The 21,240-nt window shown below is 39.0% G+C and overlaps 1 protein-coding gene across 2 annotated transcripts in view; it reads right to left on the bottom strand.

The window, feature by feature from the left end:
* ZSWIM6 (zinc finger SWIM-type containing 6) overlaps positions 1-21,240 on the bottom strand; it is a 49,734-nt gene that overhangs the window by 1,878 nt on the left and 26,616 nt on the right. For both annotated transcript variants that reach the window (XM_026865615.1, XM_026865616.1), the window contains 8 exons: positions 20,868-21,014; positions 17,224-17,370; positions 14,814-15,074; positions 11,496-11,631; positions 8,162-8,319; positions 7,488-7,651; positions 3,073-3,154; positions 1-735 (listed from right to left, as the gene is read on the bottom strand). The exon at positions 1-735 is cut by the window's left edge and continues 1,878 nt beyond it. In XM_026865615.1, the coding sequence (XP_026721416.1) occupies positions 1-735; positions 3,073-3,154; positions 7,488-7,651; positions 8,162-8,319; positions 11,496-11,631; positions 14,814-15,074; positions 17,224-17,370; positions 20,868-21,014 (1,830 nt within the window). The remainder of the gene's footprint in view (positions 736-3,072; positions 3,155-7,487; positions 7,652-8,161; positions 8,320-11,495; positions 11,632-14,813; positions 15,075-17,223; positions 17,371-20,867; positions 21,015-21,240) is intronic.

Consider the following 21,240-nt stretch of genomic DNA (forward strand, 5'->3'; position numbering starts at 1 on the left):
TGCTGAGGAACTCTATAAACTCACTATAGTGTCGCGGGCTGATGTGAGTGAGACGTGAATGAGTTGTATTAATGTAGGCTCCGATCGTGGCATCTAAGAGTTGCCGTAATGGGGCTTTGTCCAGTGACATGAGCTTACCAGAGTTCCTCCTTCCATGAAGCCCCACCATGCCAGGAGTGGTCAAAGTACACCTACGCAAAATGTCTGACAGTACTGTTGCACATTTGACACTTTTGACCACCAGAGGTATTATAGCTGCTAGCTCATTTTTCCCAAGGGAGTGGCTGAGCGCACATGCCCACAGAACGTCATTAATGGCAGGGTGTGTGTCCTGATTGTAACTCAGGTTGAGATGTGTCATGGCCAAAGTGGCCAGCTTGTAGGCCCGCATGGGGTAACCACGGTGTTCCATGTATCGTGCTATAGTAAAAAGCTGCGAGTAGCTCATGCCAGTTGTAGCAGCATCTAGAACGATTTGGTAAGCGGTCTCAAAAGCTATGTGATCCTTTTCACATAAGGTCAGTGCAGAAAGGGCACAGTTCTGAGGATCCTTCATGGCACACTGTAGAGCAAGCGTCCTAGCACTGCCAGCCAACTTCTCCTGCTGATGGCAGTCCAGATGCAGACGGACAATGGTGCTGTTGGACATTACTGTTGTAGCAACAATACTAGTGGCTTCTGTTGGAGTGAAAAGTGTAAACCAGTTCTGCATGATACTATCCAGTGCATAAACACCTGGGGAAGAGAAAGAAAGGATTAGCCACAACTGATAAAACCTAGCAGATACAGATGTTCAGCAAGAGAATCCATTTGCAGTAAAGTCTGAGAGGTTGCCAGTACATCAATGGGATGTGCTTCAGCAAGAAGGGCTAAACCAGACAGCATGGCTGCAAAAGGACATTAAAACAAATGCTACTGTGCAAACTCTGTAGCAATCAAAGGAATGCAGAGAATAACAAAAAAAGCCTGTAAAATAAGCTTTAATTTCCGGGTGTAACAACTGAGTTGTTTTACTTAAGTTATTTAAGACAATCTGGGTAACAAGTTCTGGCTCATTTGGTCTCACCACATCACTCAAAGGCAGCCCTCACATTGAACACTTAAAAGGCAATTTTAACTTCTTTTCTCACTGTGTATCTCAATGCACAGCACATGAACAAAAGAATATGAAAGTATAACCAAATGGCTTTCTTAATAGAACACTATGGCACACCTTAACAGAACACGAAAAGCATACTTTAAAAATAATCCTAACTCCCCTCTTCTCCCAACAGGCTTTTCAGATACATCTTATATCTAGTTCATATGCACCTGAACATCAAGGGAAATACTCTGAGCAATACAAACTACTGGATATTATCTAAAATAGGTATTTTTCCTTAGCATCACTTTCTTTCTGCCATGCATGAGTTTCTCTGTGTGTTTGACAAAAGGGGGAGGAAGGGGGGAAGAGTGACTAATGGGTTTCATAAATTGAACTTTATAGCCAACTAGAGTGCCTTATTATTGCTGGAGGCAGTTTACACACATCTGTGAGCCCACCTAAACCACACCCAGAGGTCCTCATTTTCTCTGTAGGACTCTGATGTTTTCTGTGCACCCCTGCACTCATGTGCAACAATTCAGCATAGCCAGAGAATACCAGATCTTCATTTAAATACACAGATTCCTTGCTTTACCAACTTGATTAAGTCTCAGGAGTACTTTCCATTACATTATAGGTTCTTTATAGGATAGTTCCATTAGAATATGTAAACTAAAGCAGTATTAAACCCAGCATTTTATTTGCTGATATGCAACTGCACAGAATAATACCCAGCCACTAATATCTGTAAGATAGCCTCAGCAATAATTGTCTTAGTAAAGATATAAAAGCAATAAAACAAGAGCATTGCATGAAAATTTGCAGACACAAACTACTTTCTGGCTGAGGGCAGACAAAGGCAAGCTGCATTTTCCCATGCTACTGACAACAATTTCCCAGTTAAGTATTAAAAAAAAGGAATGAAGTAATCCAGAGAATAAGCAGCAGCAATCCTCTGACGTTCTGAAAGTCGAGAAACATCATATAATAAAATCCAACTCAGTTGTATGAAAAAGAAGTAAATACAGTAGGGAAACATGCTTTACAGAAATACCTTTGGTGACAATTAAAACTGCTCCCCTAGCAAAAGTACTTATATTGTCCCCACTACCACAGCCGCTGATTTTTTTTTTTTTTTTTTTTTTTTTTTTTTACAGCTACACAGTTTTTAATGCACTCATCTCCATTTTCAGATTCTGTATCCTCATTTTAGGAGACTGTAAACTGGAATACAGAAGCTAAGGAATGCCTCATCAAGAAACACAGGAAATCTGTGGCAAAGCCCAGAAATGAACAGAACGACCTGCTGAGTGCACTGTTCTCCCACTGCTATCCTCTAAGCATAAGGCTGGTTCTGGTCACACCTTATTTTCACCTTACATAGTGAATGACGGGCACATTCATATTTGGGTTGTTTATAGTGCAGATGAGAGGCCTGCACATCACAGATACGTTACAAAGATACATTACACTCTAAACCTGGGTTTACTAAGGGGCTTAAAAAGACCCTAACAATGAGAACCCCCTTTATGAGATTCTCTCTACCACAGAGTGGAAGGCATGCTCAGCATTTCATTCACCTGTTTTCTAGTTCCTCTTCCCACAGCTGACCAGACAGTGCTCTCACCTGCATTTCAAAGCCTCACCTGGCCTTTCAGAGCAAGCAAAGTTGTAGCACAGTGTAGCCCATAACCACGAGCCTTTTCTTTACTGCAACCTCAAACCCAATCCCATCATGGAGGGAACAAGGGAAAATCTGGAGTATTTCCTATAGGTTATGCACGCCCCCAGGGGAAGAAGTCACACGGCATTACTCAACTGTTGTCTCACTTTGTGCCTAAATAAATCCACTCATCATTGCCATGTCTTCTCACCAAAGAAATGTTATAGATAAACAGAAAGTAGGAGACATTTGTAGAACCTGTGTGTTGACAAGCAAGATCAAGCCCTCTAAAATTAGCTGACAAGAGAAGCATCTCAGAACATACCTACTTCTGTTGCACATGTTACCAACCACCTCACCATTTCCCGCCGTCGCCAATTCAGTGTTGACAGTGTCATCCGCATCACCTATTAAAACAACACCAAAAAAACCCCAAATTAATCCTATTGTAAACAAAGGCAAATACCAAGTTAGGGATTTTTCAGTTACTCAGATATAGTAAGGTTCAAAATGGCAGTCTCTTGCCCTTTCCACTCTGTTACCTCTTTTTTAGCTTGTGTCAAAAGATTTGAAAAATATTGCTCAGCTACCTCAGAATAGCATGCAGAGGGCAATTCCAACTGCACATCCTTCAAGGCTAGAGGAGAGAGACTGTTTTATCCATGGGGAAGAAAGAAAAACCCACAAAAAAGCTCTCCCCTAAACAACAAAAAAAAGGCCCAATCAATTACCAATTATTCAAATTAAATTATATCATATTTCCTCCTTCTATGCACAGTAGTTGTTAAAGTGGAAATGCATCGATTCTTGTTGGGCAAACTAATCCCTTTTAATTTTTCCCTCATCTGCATTTCTTTTCATTGACTTCAACAATACAGAAAGGAGTTAGTATACTGTGATTTGACTGGCTGCTTATTCTGAAAAGATATATATAGAATTCCAGATATATTCAGGTATTAAGAAGGCCACGGCACTGATTTCTCTCTGTGAGGAGTCCCTGCAAAGAAGGTCCACCACAAAATCATCTGAATCCTAGAAAAAGGACTTTAAACTTTGATAGCAGCACCCATATTTTACACCACTTGTAGTTGTTTCTCAAAACATGGGCAAATATGTTTATTCAGTAAAACAAACACTTCATGGAAATTGCATGTAGAGCTTGCTTCAGCAACCTGGAGAGACCACACAGATACCCAGACGAAGGCAGCAAGCAGTTTCCCCCTTACAGTATCAGTGATCATACTATGGTATTATTATTTGAGGCAATTAAAAAAAAACCATAATAGGTCAATCAGAGCTCTCAGTTATGATCTTCACATATTAAACTCAACAAATGCACTCACAAAACAGCTTGGAGTCAGCAGCATAACCCCTCCCAATCCTAAGGTTACTTCAAAGTTGCATGTAGCCCTCTGTCATATTTGTTACTCCTGCCATCTCCTTTAGTCCTATGCTGTCGATAGGATAATTAAGAAGATGGAACAATTGCTAAGAAGCACAAGTACACATATGATCTTTAAGTCTGGTTATAAAAAAACAAGAGTGGTTCCAAGCTGGCCTCCAAACATTCTCACCTCGAGACCCCAGTGACAGGTTACACATCACTCAAAATACAGGATAAGGCCAGCTTTGTTGGCCTCAGACATTGCTATATCACTTTAACTGAACAGTAATCTAAGTGCTAGACCGGAGAATACCATTCTGAAAGAAAAAGCAAGCATCTGTAAGGAGTAACCCAACACTTTTTAAAATATGAAAATACAGCTAAGGTAAATCACGGAACAGGTCTTTGCTTGGAAGTCTTTCTGGAAGAAAACCAGGCAGCCCCGTGTCAAAATGCTTTGGAGTGTTATTATTTGTCTCATTCTGTCCATCAAAGCAAAGAAGTCTAGGCGACTTCCTGTACTGATGCACACACACATTGAAGACTAACATTCTTTTCAATATCCATGATGAATTTTCAGCTTCCCCTAAGTAGAGTGAACACAAGAGAAAGCACAGGGTAAAGGACTAAATTCTGCTATTGGTGAGGGAAGGAAGGAAGGAGATAAAAACCACCCAAAACAGTGTTAATGATGACTTGTCTGAAAGTCTTTGATGACTTCCATCACTCTGGTCGTCTATAACAGGATCAGCAGTCACAAGAGCCTTCAGCACACACAGTGGGCACAGTAATAGTTCCAGTGTAGACAGTCCTAACTTGAGAGCAAAAAAGGAATACCGCATCTAGTTTCTTGACATAGAAAAGTTTCTTGACAAACTACTCTGGAATTAGGTTTCTTTCATTTGATTAAATTGACAAGCCAAGAACAGCAAGACAGAGGCCCTTTACTGAAGATAAAAAACCCCAAGGATTTCAAATAAATTATGCATTTATGTCCTGACCAAGGAAGGGCTGAAGTTAATTTACACTGTAGCATATGTAGTCAAAGAACTATTTCCCTTTTGATCAATACATTCCTGAGGTACTTCTTTCTAAAAGAGGGGTTTCACACCTGGCCAAGATCTGTGCTGCCAATTGAAGAGAGCTTCTTAACAAGTCAAGAAGTCTGAAAATTACAAGTAGTCCCTGGGAATTACACAGTTTATCTCAAAGCCAAGCTCTCTTCCACACAGAATAACCTTGACTTTGCCTTGATGGATTTTTATAAACATTTCTTACAGAGGAAGAGAAGATCTCACCACCCCTAAGAGAGGTAAGAAACGGCAAACCAACAATTAGCTTCCATACCACTGTGAAACCTCTTTGCCATGCACACTGGAAGGAGGTTTATTTATTAATTTATTCACACGTTTTGGGGAAAAAGGACATCACTTGCACAAATACACACTGAGTGATTGCCTGCACTGACTTGCTCAGCAGTTCTGCCAGTAGTACCTGTTTGCATGTGTGCAGTAATACTTGCATTAATGTAGCATACAACTGGCAAGCAGAAGAATAGAAGCCCCTCCTGTAGCTGCAGATCTTACAGCATCTGTGCAAATAAGGTTCTGAAGGTCAGAATACACCTGAGATGCTCCACACCCACCCAGCCATGCTGATGACCTCTCTCCTCAGCCACTTTAAAAGTCTTCCCTTCCTGAGTCACGTAAAACATACTGCCACTGGAAACAGGCAGAAAGAACCCAGGAGTCTATACATTGTTCTAGATTTGGGGGTAGTGTAAGAGGCTTTTCTGTCACAGAGATCCAAATATCAAAGTTGTGAAATTGTTGGTATCATCTCAGTCAAACCAAGCCAACTTGTCATTGCTGTAGCTGAGGCAGAACAGTACACCTGTGAGGACACTGCTATTTAGTTTACCACATGAGGTGAGAAAGTTTTCTAGGGCACATAAATTTTATCAGTAGTCAGATACTACATAGTGAATACAGACAATCTAATTGCCATTAAGCCTGAAGGGGAAGCACCTGTGTAGAAATCTACACAGCTGTGAGTGACTACCAGAAAACTGCTACACATCTTCCTTCTGGAAAGCAAACTACCTTTAAGATTCTTAAAACATGTTCATAACCTTGGGACAGAACAGTGGACAAGTTCTACACCAGTTTGCTCCAAACCCTGGGATTGAGGAGAAAGTAAGGGTTTGTGATATTTCTCTCACTAGATCTCACTGAAGACATTCTGATCACACCACCAACCACAAAAGGGTATACATGAACACAGTGTTCATGTAGGTGCACTGCTACCACTGAATGATACTTGGTGAATACTTGAGCTGACACACAGGTCAATTATAAGGATTTTTCTCTCTCTCAAGTAAACAAACATTTAAGGCAGAAACATACCAAGAAGTGAAAGAAGCAGCAGATTTCCACAGCAACCTTGGGAATATGAAAGGCTAACAAAGCATACATAATCTCAGCCTTCTGATTAAAGACTTTAGTTTCTAAACGTCTAGAATAGGCAAATAGTACCTTTCTTTGGCATGAGAAGCAACTGGGATAATATCCTTTCCCCAGCAGTCTTTGGAGCTTTGTTTACTGAAGCAAAGTAATAAATGGTTTTCTGATCTTTGCATGTTTTTGAAGAACTCCCTGAAGAGGGATGAAGAGATTTATTTTTGTTGAAATGAACTGTGTAAACTCTAAGATTCATCAGTGTCAGGCAATATTACTCCAGATACCTAAAAGTTAGCTGTCTCCATTTAGCTTGCAAAGTCTCTCCTAGGAGCCTGAAAACTGATCTGATGTTCAGTTCTGATCAAGCTGAGTCTGATGCATCTGACCATCCCACATCTTGTGGACTACAGGATTTAGATTAAGAAAGTGAGAGCGCTGCTGTTAGCACAGTCTGCCTTAGAAATAGATCATTATGGCTGACCTTGGCACTCTCTAGTAATTCAACAAGCACTGCCAAATCTCATTTAGAGGAAAGGAAGGGAAAAAATGGTAAGAAATCCCTCAAGGCCATGCAGAAAATACAGTGCATTTCTGGCAAGCAAAATAATTTTGCTTTCTAGCCAGCCCTACATATACTTCTGAATCCACTGTACTGGTCCTCTCTCACCCCTGAACAGAAGAGTGCCCTGCAGCCAACCACTCCCAGCACTCTTCCACCTGAATGGCACAAAGAAGCTGTGTAGACCCTTGGTCTGTGCTTATCAGTCCACTGAGCTTTGTATCTGAAAACAGAATCTAAGAATTCCAGATAGCGTCCTCAGTGCTTAAAAGTTAATCCAATCAACATTGGGTCAAACTCCTTTCTTCTACTGTAATAATAATGAATAAAGGAAATACCTGAAGGCCCAACTCCAGAGAAACTTTCAGAAGAGTGATGTCTGGCAAGCTGTCCATGAGTGTTGCTATTTTAAATGCATCCTGGGCAAGTTTGAAGATGTGTGATGAGGAGTGGATATTTTTCTGGATAGATTCTAACACTGTTTCCAGCCTCCGAACATCACCTGCAAGGTGTAAACAGAATCACCAAAACAGAACAAGCTCCCAAAACATCCTGAGATGTATTATAATTGAGTCTGCCATTGCTATGAAACAGTATGATGTTTCACTTAGACTTTGTTTTTAGAAACCTTCCATAATTAAATTACATATGAATGAAAGATACAAGACAGCACAAACTCCTCCAGTGCCTGATGGTGTTAGTGCAGTACATGGCCAAAAGTCATCCTGATTTGTCAATTTTAGAAGTGATTTGTCTACTCCTGGGTCTCACAGTCTATGTTGTGTCAGAAGAACAAAAAGCTGTCTCATCAGCCTCTGGCTACCATCTAGCTAGCTTAACTACTTTGCTTGAAAATTAACTGACAGGTTTAAGCCAGCTCAGTTTGTTGTACCCATTTCAAACTCCTGTCAGACTGCAATTTGGGTTCCTAAACACAAGTTTTATAATCTGTTTACTCCATGCAATATTAAAAGCATACATTTAGCTGAGTACATAACTGACACCAATGTACCTTTGGCTGCTGTTAGCATGGTTGATGCCAGCTCACACTGCTGGGATTCAATGTGACTTAGGGTGAACCAGCGGGGATACCGGTTTGGAACAACTGATGCAATGTGGTGTGGGCGGGACATGTCTCCTGAAGAAGCTGTAGATTCCAATACTAGCAACCTGAAATAAGGAAGAAATCCTCTTTCATTAAATCATTATTACATTAGCTTACTCATGAGCAAAACTAAAGCTGGAACACTTGACCTCGTTTATGAAATGTGCCTTTTTTGGCTATAAAAAAAAAAAAAAAAAAAAAAAAACCTTAAAAGTCCTTTTGTCAAAGTAGGCATCTGCAGGAATTCACAGTACAACTAAGATTTCCATTAGCCAAGGCAGCAGAGACTTTCTATATCATGCAGAGAGATGAAGTTTTTCCTCCCTGCCTTGTCTTTGAACCACAGCCCTCAGGAAGGATATACTGATAACATGTAAATATTTTTCAGTATTTGGAACAGACTTTTTTCACTTACAAATGCTTTAAGTAAAGGAGAGGTATATTTAAAAAGTCATCCAGATTTTGACCTTGAAGTAAATTCATATATGTATTTATGTCCAGAAATGGCATTTTACTGTTCAGCTGACTACTTTTTGAAGTCCTTAAACTTTAGCCTACCAACGTTTTATAATGTACTAGTCTGATGTTAGTGTCCCAAACAGCAGTGACAAAGGAAGTTTCCTCAACCAACATTACTTTTCAGACTCCATTTTTCTAGTCCTGAAGCAAAAATTTCGCTTGAGTATGCAATCTACAACAGTCTTATTGTGAATAAGGATCCATACTTAGAAAATTCAAATTAATGTGTTTGTTGCTGACTACTGCAACACAAGTGACTACACCAACAGAGACTCAACTGATGGCCCTTACAACACACTAGATAGAAGCAGTACACCAGATACTATATAAATACCAATGCAAAAGGCAGGAGTGAATAAAACTAGGCATTTTTATTCAATACAATTAAGCAGTTTCAGGACATGAATGGTCAATGAGACATCAAATAATAGTAATATGAATGTCCAGAAGAGCCTTTCTGGTGCTTAGCTTCTTTATCAGGATTAACATCCGAGTTCTGCTTCTACCAGCTTTCATATGCAACTGATTTTCTAGAAGGAAGTCACCTGGGAGGACAAAGAAAATTGGATCTCTTTTGACAATAAAATTGCAACTACTGAATACTGAAAATCCAATGCATTATAATTTTCTGTGATAGAGTATTTCTTATGGACTAAGCTAATTTAAATGTGTTACAATTTCTTGAACTTAAATACGTAAGTTCTTTAAGTAACTGGAGTGCATGCCTTTTTTGCAGTAAGAGAGTTTTAAGTTCCATCAGCTTTCTGTAGGTTCCTGAGAAACATAGTTCTGAATATATTGTAGGTATCTAGCAGGCATATATGAATACAACACACCATATAAATAACTACCAGTAGGTTATATTAGCATTTTCAGACACGTGTATGTGCATGATAAAGTTAAAAAAAAAAAAAAAGACTTCTTCAGCTGATTTTTTTCAAGCATAAACAGAGGGCAGGGGGAGAGATGCATTATTAGATGGTTTCAATAAATAGTAAAAATCCCAACTACCTAATTGTTGTGGTTTAAGCCCTGCCGGGACCGGAGAGCCCGTTGCTGTTACCCCTCCCTCACCCTCAGCCGGTCAGGCTGGCAGTGAGGCACAAACCCGGGTTAAAATAAGAAGAAATTTAATACAACAGTGTGATAAAACAATCTGAACAACAACAGTGGCAATGATGACAAACAGCAATAACAGTGAACAAGACAAAAGTTATACAGAGAAATACTGCAAAATGGTCACGGAACAAAGCCGACGCGTGGGGTCCCACCACCAAAAAGCCAAAGAGAAAGTAAAGTCGAAGTTTCCCACCCCTGGACCTGACATCAGCATGGTATGAATAACGCGGTTGGAGATCCCTTCCACCTCTCTCTCTGCTGGGGAAACTTAACCCTATCCTAGTTGAACCAGGACACTAATGCAAAAAGTGATTATTAAGTTATAAGTAACAGTAAATGGACAGAGCATGAAATAAAGAGGCTGTTTCAGGGAAATCTTTTGTACACTGAATTTCTAGGTTCTCCTGTGAGAAGAAATGCTGTTGTGAACTGGTGGCTTTCACACTATTTTGGCAAGATTAGGGAACATCAGAACAAGCACAAGCAGATTTAGCATTCTTAACTTCTTTTTTCCCCCTTTCAAACTTCAGTTATTTACTAGGTTTTAGCAAAGCTACCTTGTGATTAAACATCACCATTAAAGTCTGGCTCCCAAAGCCTGGGTGACATTCAGGCTCTACAAGGGATCAGTGAAACTAAGCCAAACATCCAAGTTCAGATTCCAAGTGAGCAGTCAGCTAGGTCACTGCAGATCTATATCTCCAAGGCTCTGCTCCATGTTTCAGTGCTATGAGCAGAGAACTGTGGACAGAAGTGACAATCAGGGATAGCATAACCCTATCCTTGCAGACCTAAAGTGTATGCATGAAAGGCTTTATGGTCTCAGCTTCCAAGGATTTCATTCTGAGTGTTCCACACACTAAAAGAGCATTCAAAAAATGAAACAGCAAAAGGTTATTTTGAATACAGAGAGGTACAACACTCCTGAGCTGCCATCATGGGTCATTGACCTGTGTGGACACTGAGCATTTCCTCAGAAACATCTTTTTCCTGAAGGTAAATGGAATGCAAGTCAGACATTTTGTTGTCATATGACATACTCCATTTAAATCTGAATATTCCTGCAGAAGGGGACAAGACTACTTTGTTATGAAGTACAAGAAAAAAGCACTGGCTCAGACCACACCATATGGATTCAAATCTATCTTTGAGAATTAATTTATAAAGACAGCTGCTGGAACAAATAGTCCTGCTGAACAGGGTAGGCAGCAGATGATCCTGAGTGCCAGTGAGATGCCTCTTTTCTCATTTCCTCACCAATATCATCACACACAACCAAATGGTTGAGAGAACGCATGTGCTAAAGCTGTTACTGTTTAACACAGAACCACGTGCCCCAAGAGTGGGATTCTAGAAGGATTTGTATCAGACAATGCCATTTTACAGTTGTAGATAAACACTAATTGTACATTTATAAACGATTATACGATGCACTTACTACAGAAACCAATTATTTTTACAGATGACAGAACCAAACTAATTTCTTCTTAAAGGGAAGAATGCTTTTCAGAAAAAAAAAAAAGACTAGCTCTTGATCACCAAGCTTTGCCCCCCTTTCCAAACCACTATTTATGCTTTTAGTAGATGCCTTGTGAATACGTACCGCATGGCTCTCAGTGCAGTTTTGTATGCCAATTCAGCATCATGAGGTAGGAGAGAGGTGAAGAGATACTTGGCAAACGTGTGCATTGGAACGCTCTCTCGATGGGTAACTTCACCTAAACCACTGTATGGTCCAGCTGTGAGAAAGAGAAAACGAATGTCAATCTTCACATACTGCTAAAACCCAACTTCTAGACTTTTAAAACATTCATTATACCTTCAAATAGAATTGGTCTACAGAGACAGATTTTGCTGTACAACAGTTAAAGTTGTATTGCTATTTTCTGTGAAATGTATTACATGTATAACACATATATACAACGTATTACAAGTGTGTGAAACATCATACATCCTTTGAGCCAACAAGACAGACTGCAAATTGTATAGTATTAAGCACACTACCAGTGTGCATATGAATGACAGAATGGGGCTCATTCAGCAAGGCTATGGCATGCAAAAGTAGAAAGTGATAATCCTACATTTGCCTCCACACAGTTACACTGTGCACACTAATCTCTATGGAACCTGTTAGTGTATGACTGCTTTATCATAAATCCAAGGAAAAAAAGAGTGGCTACAGTGGAAAAATGTGTATCTTTAATTGAAGTTACATAACCCACCACCATAGGAATATTTGATCCCTATTAACTTCTCACCTGACATTAAGCATTTAAATAACCCATTGGTCTGGACTTAGTCTCCCAAGAAGACTAGGTCAGATCTTGCAGAAAAGCTGGTTTTGTTAGTCCATTATAGCCACGTGATCTTAAAAATTGTGTTTGTTGTTGGAAAACTGTTCCCATTTTGGGGGCAATGGATTTTGCTCACACTCAGAACAGATAGTCTAGTATTTCGACTTTGTAACAGCAGAGTCAAGACTGACAACAAAAAAAGTTTAAATGCAACTATTTCCTTGCCGAGTTCTGAATGTTCACGGTGCACATGAAGCCCATTTTTACATCTTTCCTGCAACCTTAAGACTGTTATCCCTGTTAACCAGAAAACTGGGTGAAACAGTTTTTGACTTCAGCAACTAGAGGTTCAGGCATTAAATGTTGCAAGATAGAGAATAAGAATTTTACATTAAGTAATACTGGACTATTATTGCACAGATAGCAGCCAGCAGTCCCAGAAGTTACTACTACTACTACTTCTACTAGAGACTCCAACCCACCACACTTGGATGGATGGATAGATGACCATGTGAGCACGCTTTGCTTTGGAGTCACCTGTGTCATTTAAAATGCCTCCAGGAGCAGATCAAACTAATACGGCTGACTATACTGAAGCAGACGGGGGAGAGCAGATGAGGAGAAACAGCCAAGCTGTTTCAGCAATGTTTTTCTGACTGATGCTTTAGCACACAACATGCAAAGATAAAATCACTACGCATGAAAAAATTCTGAGCTCCATAGGTGGGCCTTTCTGAAGACTGGGGCTGAATATAGAGGAAACATCAATGAAGATTTAGTAGGTGACAGTGTGTCTCAATCATTTAAAATGAAGTTGAAAGCCATTCAAACCCAGCTGGCATTGCTTCAGTGAAAGAAGCCATTTCATATATGTTTGCCAGTTGGTGGTCCAGACAGGAACTCAGTTAGGACACAAAGAATACATGACAAAGCATTTATATGAAAATATATTCTGCCATTAACTTAGCAGTCAAGCAAAAAATTAGAACAGTTCTTGCAAAACAGTCTTATATTCTGCTTTCCCACGCACTCAAATGGTAACTGCATACAGCATGCATTAATCTGCATTAACAGCATATAAACCAGCTTAATATTGGATTAAGCTTTCTTTATTGTATCTACAGGACTTTAACTATAAAACCACAATTTATATGATTAGCATCTTAAACCACTGCAGTATTCTTCCTCCATGTGAGCTGGCAGTTTCAGCCTAACCTGGAGTAAATTGAAGCTATTGCACAAAAGATCTCTCTGCACACAGGAATACAAAACCATCATCGCACATTGCTCACCACAGCAATTTTGTAGGTAGTTATATTAGCAGGTTACCTGCTATGATCACTTGTTTAATACTCTAAGAAAATATTAACAGAATTTCAGTAAACTAAAATTATCAGGGAAATCCTGCCTTTTTCCTCATAAAACATCCCTACCAGTAAACAGATGCGGCAAATTGATTTTATAATCCACAGGATCCCTGTATCGTGGTTAATAGCTGGATCCGGCAAACAGCTGTTCTTGTCCAAAGGCCAGAAAGCAGCAGTACAGCCATGCCATAATGGAAACTTTCCCCATGGTGTGGCTTCTCAAATAGCACCATCAGTAGGTACCAAAGTCTTTAAGGATCTGGGCAAAAACAGTGACTCAAAGCAGAGAACCCTAAACAACATACTAGACCTCTTCCATTAAAGAGGAAGTTTTAAGAGACAAATGTCTTACAGAAAAAAAGCAAAACCTGACTGCTGTATTACAGTCTTCTCAACTTACCTAAAGCAGTACTACACTCCCCACCATCCCTTGAGCAAGCACTGAAAACTTGGACCATGCCTTTGGCTAATTGGTTTCTCAAGTTTTTTCATTTAAAGAAAACCAAAAAGACAACCTCAGAACCCATGAGACTACTCGCTGAACATGAGGCTTAAGTGCTGCATGTTAAGCTTTTTTAAAAGCTAAGACAAAAGTATGCACTTTTTTGTACAGATTTCATTGCAACACACCAGCTAATTCCCAAACACAAATTGTTTGTCTTGGTCAAAATTCAGTCACAAGACCAGGCCTTAAGACTCGAGATTTAACAACATATTTAAATTTTCACACACGATATAAATGTCAAAAAGCAAGTAATTTTCCTACCTGCTACAAATAAAATGTTACATTTTTGTCCCAGCAATTCTAAGTGAATTTTCTGAGCTCTTCACCTGGGAAGAGAGGTAAAAACCTTTCTACATTTACAAAGCTGCCAGTCTCTTTTTCAGGGTATAAGAAACACTTCGAATTTTTCTACCCAATAACTGTTGATGGTAACTGATGTCTGTATTATTCAACTGTGAGCCTGGGTTGTATAATCAGAATACTTAAAGAGCATGACAAGCAACAAATCTAAGGAACAAAACGTAATTAAAATTAAACCAAAAGGCTTATAGGTCAAAAGATGCCTTATGTCTACAGACATGGGATATGTGAAGTATGTTTGATTTTCTTAAGCGCCTGGAAACTAAATTTTGCTGCAGTTCTATTTCAAAGAAACATCAGAAGTATATAAGGCAGTTTCCACAGCAGTACTAGTTCTGTGTGCTTGTCTAAGTGCAGACGGTTTAAAGAAGCAGTTAGCATCTATATTGAGCTACCTTCTAATAGGAAGACTGCTTGTTTTCGAAAAATCTTCACCAGAGTATCATCCAACTCAATTTCCTGTAGCTTAGAAATGAGCTGCTCCTCATTTCGACAAACCTTCTCTTGTGCATACAAGCCATCTGGCATTATTCGTTGCTGTCCCAGCCCTATCAATGCTACTTCCACAGCCAGTGTTAAATAAGATTCCCCTTCTTCTAAGAACTTGTGTGCAGGCAGGTGCTGGTACTCCAAAGATTTGTATTGCCCCATGTTCTCTGTAAGGGGTGACACAAAGAAAAACACATCAACAAATCATTCTAACCCATAATCTGCCTACAATGACATATATAGAAATGCTTCCTCTATTAGTATTACTTTAAAAAAATTATTTAAATTAGCACAACCTCAACATCCAGTGATCCAATCTAAAATATCCCGTCCAATTCCACATAGCAGAAATACACAAAACAATTAGGTTTTAAATAACCCACTCAAGTAAAAATAAAGGTTTTCATTTTTAAACTGCATGGTTTAGAGAAAGGTGGTTTCTCCAGCTTTGTGTTAATGAAACCAAAATTGGAAGATCCATGTAAATTTTTTTTTTCCCCCCACCCATCTCTGTATCTCCTTAAAGCCCTGATGTGTAAGAGGAAGCGAAAGGTGCTGTACACCTGCAGAGATTTTGGCTGAAGATACTAGGATTGTGCAGATACAATAGGCCTGGGAACTCCACAACTTGAAACCATTCCCTGTTTACTAGCGCTCTTTTTAGGCTTTGTTACAGTTGTATTTATGATAAAAATGTGTATTATTAACACTAGAAATCCTACTTTTAGTAAAGATTACATGTAAATTCCACACAGACCAAGCCATAAACTGCTTTAAAGAGTATTACCAATTCATTTGGCACTTCACAGACACACCATATGACAAAACGCTATTCCAACCTGTAGTAGTTTAGTCTAATCTGGGAACAAAAAGTTATAATGGACGGATATAAGGAGAGAGACAACTGCAGCGAATGGGAAGGCTGAATGCATTTGGCAGATTGTATATGAGTGTGTAGGAGAAAGTTACTTTTCAACACACACTGTTCTGTATTTTTATGATTTAAAAGAATCTGATTTCTGATTTCTTTTAATTAAAATTTCTTCCAGAATTGGGGATTAGAAATTTACCAAAGAAAATCTGATTGAATAAAAGGAGTTTTGAGGCAAAGCTCCAAGAAGACTGTGGATGTGCATATAAAAGAGCTGCAGGTAAAGGAATGAATCCAGTTTCTGTCCACACAGATAAGGTGGTCATAAGAAGCTACTGCAGAGGTAGAAAGAGACTGAGAACAAGGAATTAATCAGTTAAGCTTCTAGGAAGCAAATACTGAAATTAAAATAGGCATATACATCCTATCCCAAATCATGTCTCAATACTGCAACACTGCTTTCCAATTCATATCATTTATGGGCCGTGTATGTGATCAGTTTTAAGTGTTTTGTCATCAGTTTTAAGTATTATGTACACTTGTAGCTTTGAAGTCCAGTAACATCCTGGGCTGCATGAGGAGCATGGCCAGCAGGTCAAGGGAGGTGATCCTTTCCCTCTGCTGAGCACTGGTGATCCCACACCTGGAGTGTCATGTCCAGCTGTGATCTCCCCAGTACATGGATATACTGGAGCACATCCAGTGCAGGCCCACAAAGATGATTAAAGGACTGCAGCATCTCTCATATGAGAATGAGACAGGTGGAGTTATTTAGCCTGGAAAAGAGAAGGCTCAGGAGGATCTTACCAACGTGTATAAATATCTGATGGGAGAATGTAAAGAAGACAGTGCCAGACTCTTCTCAGTGGTATCCTGTGACAGGACAAGAGGCAATGGGCACAAACTGAAATACATGAAATTCCATCTGAGCATAAGAAAACACTTTTTTTTATTGTGAGGGTGATTGAACACTGCAAAAGGTTGCCAGGAGAGGTTGTACAGTGTTCATTCTTGGAGTCATTCAAAACCAAACTGGACACTGTCCTGGGCAACCCACTCTAGGTCACCTTGATCTGAGAAGAGCAGGTGGACTAGATGGTTTCCAGAGGTGCCTTCCATCCTCAGCAATTCTGTGATTTCCTGCAGTTTCTCAGAGGACAGAGCAATGTATGTGGAGAGCGCTGCTGCTGCTATAAAGTCTTATTTGGTTTAATTTCAGGTGTGAAATATGGAATTGTCTTAAGAATGAGCAATTGGTAATTTTTTAAATGTTTTCATATTTTACTTTAAGCATTTTCTGTCCCTTGTGTTTTCTTAAGGAATGCAAATATAAGTTCTTATACTATAAAAACACTGGCTTTGAAGCAGATTCAGAAAGGCAAGATAGAAAAATGCCTCCAGTAAATGAAGATGTATAGAAGGTTGATTCCTTTAGTAGGCCTTACCCGTGAAGTCTGAAAATCCATGGAAGTTCTCATCATCTACCCTGCAGGCTTCCATCAGGCTACTGAAGAGGGTACCAATAGGGTCCAAAGGGTGTCCCACCCAACCTTCAAGATTTGTTATTGAGGTTACTCCTCTGTGGAGAAGTTCTGTGACAGAAAAGATTGAAGGAGGAAAAGAGAGTGCATGTTAGCCCCTCAAAACAATTATAAAAGTAAAACTGATTAAAATGCTCTCAGTACAAAATATTTCCAGTAGCTTCTGATTAGAAGGAGAAAATAGTATCTTTCAGGGTGAATTCATGTGAATACGTTAATAGGAAAAAAAAAATGAAAAAAAGAGAAAGCCAAACATTCTGAGCACTAGCAAAGTGTATTATGGGTCAAAAAGTTCAACTGCAGTGTGTTTTGAAATCTCTTACTCAATATCAGTAACTCTTCTGAAAATGTCTGCTGAAAAATTATAGCAAAGATTTTTTGTAAAATATACACAAGTTTCCTCACTCAAAAAGACACAGTACCATTTTTACATTTTAAGTTAATCTGATGGCATTGAAATAAATGAAAATATTCTAAAATACGTTCCAAACTAATAAATTAAAACATGAGCTTATCCTGCATCTAAGTATTTATTAAAGTAATAAACTCAGGATGACAGCTCCCTTAAAAAGAATAAAATGTTTAAATGAGGTATACAAGAAAAAAATTGTCCTTTAAATGGATCAAGTACATTTTTTGTCATTCTAAAACTTCGGTCAACAAATACCTTCACAGATACTTTGTTTTGTAACACTCATCCATCATTCAGTTAGAACATGAAAAAATTGTTTAGCACAGTGAATTAAAGGAAGCAGTTGTGATAACAGATATTAGAGATTCCCCAAATCCCTTTTTCTTATGGCAACATCTCCCCATTGACTCCAACTCCCAATTTTTTTTTCTTCCTAGACATACACACAACTGAATCATGATGTTAGATGCATTATGGGTCAACATTTAAAAGCTGTATACAAGTCATTAGGGATGCTCTGCTTCTCTGCCTGTTACACACTAACTTGTACCTGCCTCCCCTCTCTCTTGTTCAAGTGCCACCTTTCTGAGTAACCATACATATTATCACAAAGCTTTTAAATCCTGCTTCTTGTCTGTTAAAATGTGTGGGGCTACATAATGAAACACAGCCACACTGTCAGGAGAGTAGGGTGTTTGGTTTTTTTTTTTAAAGAAGCCATTGATATATGAAAACCAAAGAAGTAAATGACTGTCTTACTAACAAATGGCATGTACTAAAGATGACAGAAGCAAGTAATATTACCAAAAAGGATTAATCACAGTGACTTCTTACTAACTCACTTATGTTCTCTTTATTCTATTGTGCCTACTAACAAGCTTCATCCTGTCATGTCAAACAAAGGCTTCAGTCCTCCAGTCATAGACATTTAACTTTAAATCACGCAAGTCGTTCCACAGACATCAGGATCAGTCACATGCATAAAAGCTAAGTAGGAGCACGTGGTGTTTGCTGAACTAAAACGTAAAACTAGGCTGTAGCAACAGAATTCATCTGCCTAGAGAAGACCGCACGTTTTACAGTATTGAAATAGTGGTTTTGAAAAATTTCACACATAAGAGGAAAAAAATAAAAAAGCAGTGAGTGACAACATAGAAAAACTTCTTTGTTTTGGGGGAGGATGGATCACATTTCATACACTCAATTTTTAATTTATAATAGCATAATATTAGTTGACAACTATAGGAACTGTTCACTGGGAAAGCAACTTAAAGTACTAAATATCTAGATACTTCATTAGCAACTGTTAATGAAAAGGAGCGGTACTACAATCAGCATACTTTCAGGAGACCCTTGCTGCTGACACTTCACACCTGCCAGCGGTGTACACACACACACACACCTCCCACACACATAATCATGCCCCTCTCTTGTTACCCCTATAGTCTGAGAAGCTAGAAAAGCTGCAAAGCTTTTAAGGGAACAGTCGTTAAGGAGACACATTACATGATAAAATACTTAAATTCTACTAAGTAATAACACAAAGGACTTCTAAGTTTTGTTCAAATCTAGGATCCGGAACAGCACTCAAAAAAACTTAATTCCTTAGGTACCATGGGAAAGAAAAAAAAAAATGGAGGCACATTGGAACTGCCAGCTATTTTTTTTTTTTTTTTTTTCAGTCAGGTGTCTACTTTGCCTTCTAAAAGCTCATTTCTGGGAAAACACCTGCACAGAAGAGACACACTTGAAAAACTGACACATACGACTTCACACTGGTATTATTGCCTAAAATGTGTAAGAATACACATAGTTAAAGAGGAGAAACGAAGACCTAAAATAAAGCTTTAATTAAGGTATTCTTGTAGCAGCTGAGAAAATTCCAGTTTTTCCATGTTCATTCTTTAACCACAGAGCCATCCCCTTCTGCCACTGCCTCTTCAAACTAACAACAAAATTCAATGCAGGATTATTTTGGGTAGCAAGGATCACATGGCATAAAAACTGCATCTAAAGAAGGTTCCTTCAAAAAAAGTAGGGGTAGTGCTCATTAGAGAAATACCACAGAACATTTTATAAAAACCAGTGTAATCTCTATCCAGAAAAACTAACATTTTAAGCATGGTAAGAGACTTTTGGAACAAACTGCTAAATTTGATGAATTTCTGTAGTGCAGACCTTGCCTCATTGTTACTTTCAAAGTCAGCTTTAAGCTTACACCTCAGAAACATACAGTTCAGCTAAATTACATATCATACAAAAAAAAAAATTTTAAACACCTGACATGCCAAATGCAAAGCTCTGTTTACAAGCCTGTAAATTACACAGGGTGAGTATTTTCACTGTGCAACCAAAACCATGATTGGGATAAGGGCTTCATCATACCACACATATTGCAAAAGGCAGAACAGAACCTTTGTCCTGCACAGCTTACAACTCATAGGAACCAGAGGCGCAGAAGTGCAAGTAGGGCGAGGGGTTTAGGGGGAAAGAATGGGCCTGAAGCTAGGTGTGATGGATCTTACTGACACCGGGTTGCTAATTTCACGTGAGAAGCTAAATTAATAGATAACCTTGTTCTTCAGAAACCGGGACAGCAGGAAATATGTAATTGATATGTACAGCTACCATTCTTTAAGTTGTATTGAAGCACTTCTGTACACTATAAGGATATTAGGTATATTTTCGAGGATGGGAATGGTTTAGGTCTGAGGTGGCTGTTAAGGTGGGACTATTGCTTTATTGAGACTTCAAAGTAGAGTTGTTGACTAGGAGGATATGCCTTAGGTTGGGAGTAGGATGCTTAGTACATTCAATGTTATATGTTTGGGGCATGAATAGGTTAGTTGTTGTACATGGAGGGTATGTTGATAGTACATGGATTTGGTATATCCCTAGTTCATGGGTATTAATGTGTTGTTACATTGAAGGAAGATTTGTAATGCATGAATTGTATGTTTGTAGTACATGAATAGTTGTAAGTGTAAAGAAAACCTCTGACATCCAGAATGTGACATCACCACTATGATCATTTGAACTGGAAGAGTTAAAAGTCACCTCTTTCACTTTAGTTTCAACACTGGTTTTCTCATGCAAAGTCTCAGTCTGGTGGTGTTATTTCCTTTGCCACATTTACCTTTCTTCTGAGCCCGGAACATTTCCAGCTGTTTCTGCTGCTGCCTTCTTAGGGTATTAACAATAGCTATTGCTAGCCTCAGTGCTTCTCGTGGGTATCCATGAGATCGTAATGCATCCACCCTCGCACAGGCTGTAGGAACATGTTCTAAAATGGAAAAAATAGTTGAGGAATAGCAATGCTTCCATGTCTGCAATGGCCTGTTTTGCTAGGTTACTCAAAAGGGCTTTTTTGTTTGTTTGTTGTTTGTATGATTTATTTTTTTTTAAACTATGCAAGAGAGACTTAAAGGACTACTTCTGAGCCAGCATTTCAAGGGAGCTTCTGTTCTTTCTGCCAGGATTTTCATTCATCTCCCAACCGCACGCCCCCC

Source organism: Athene cunicularia (assembly GCF_003259725.1).
Source record: "Athene cunicularia isolate RWA chromosome Z unlocalized genomic scaffold, athCun1 chrZ_part1, whole genome shotgun sequence".
NCBI classification, from domain to species: domain Eukaryota; kingdom Metazoa; phylum Chordata; class Aves; order Strigiformes; family Strigidae; genus Athene; species Athene cunicularia.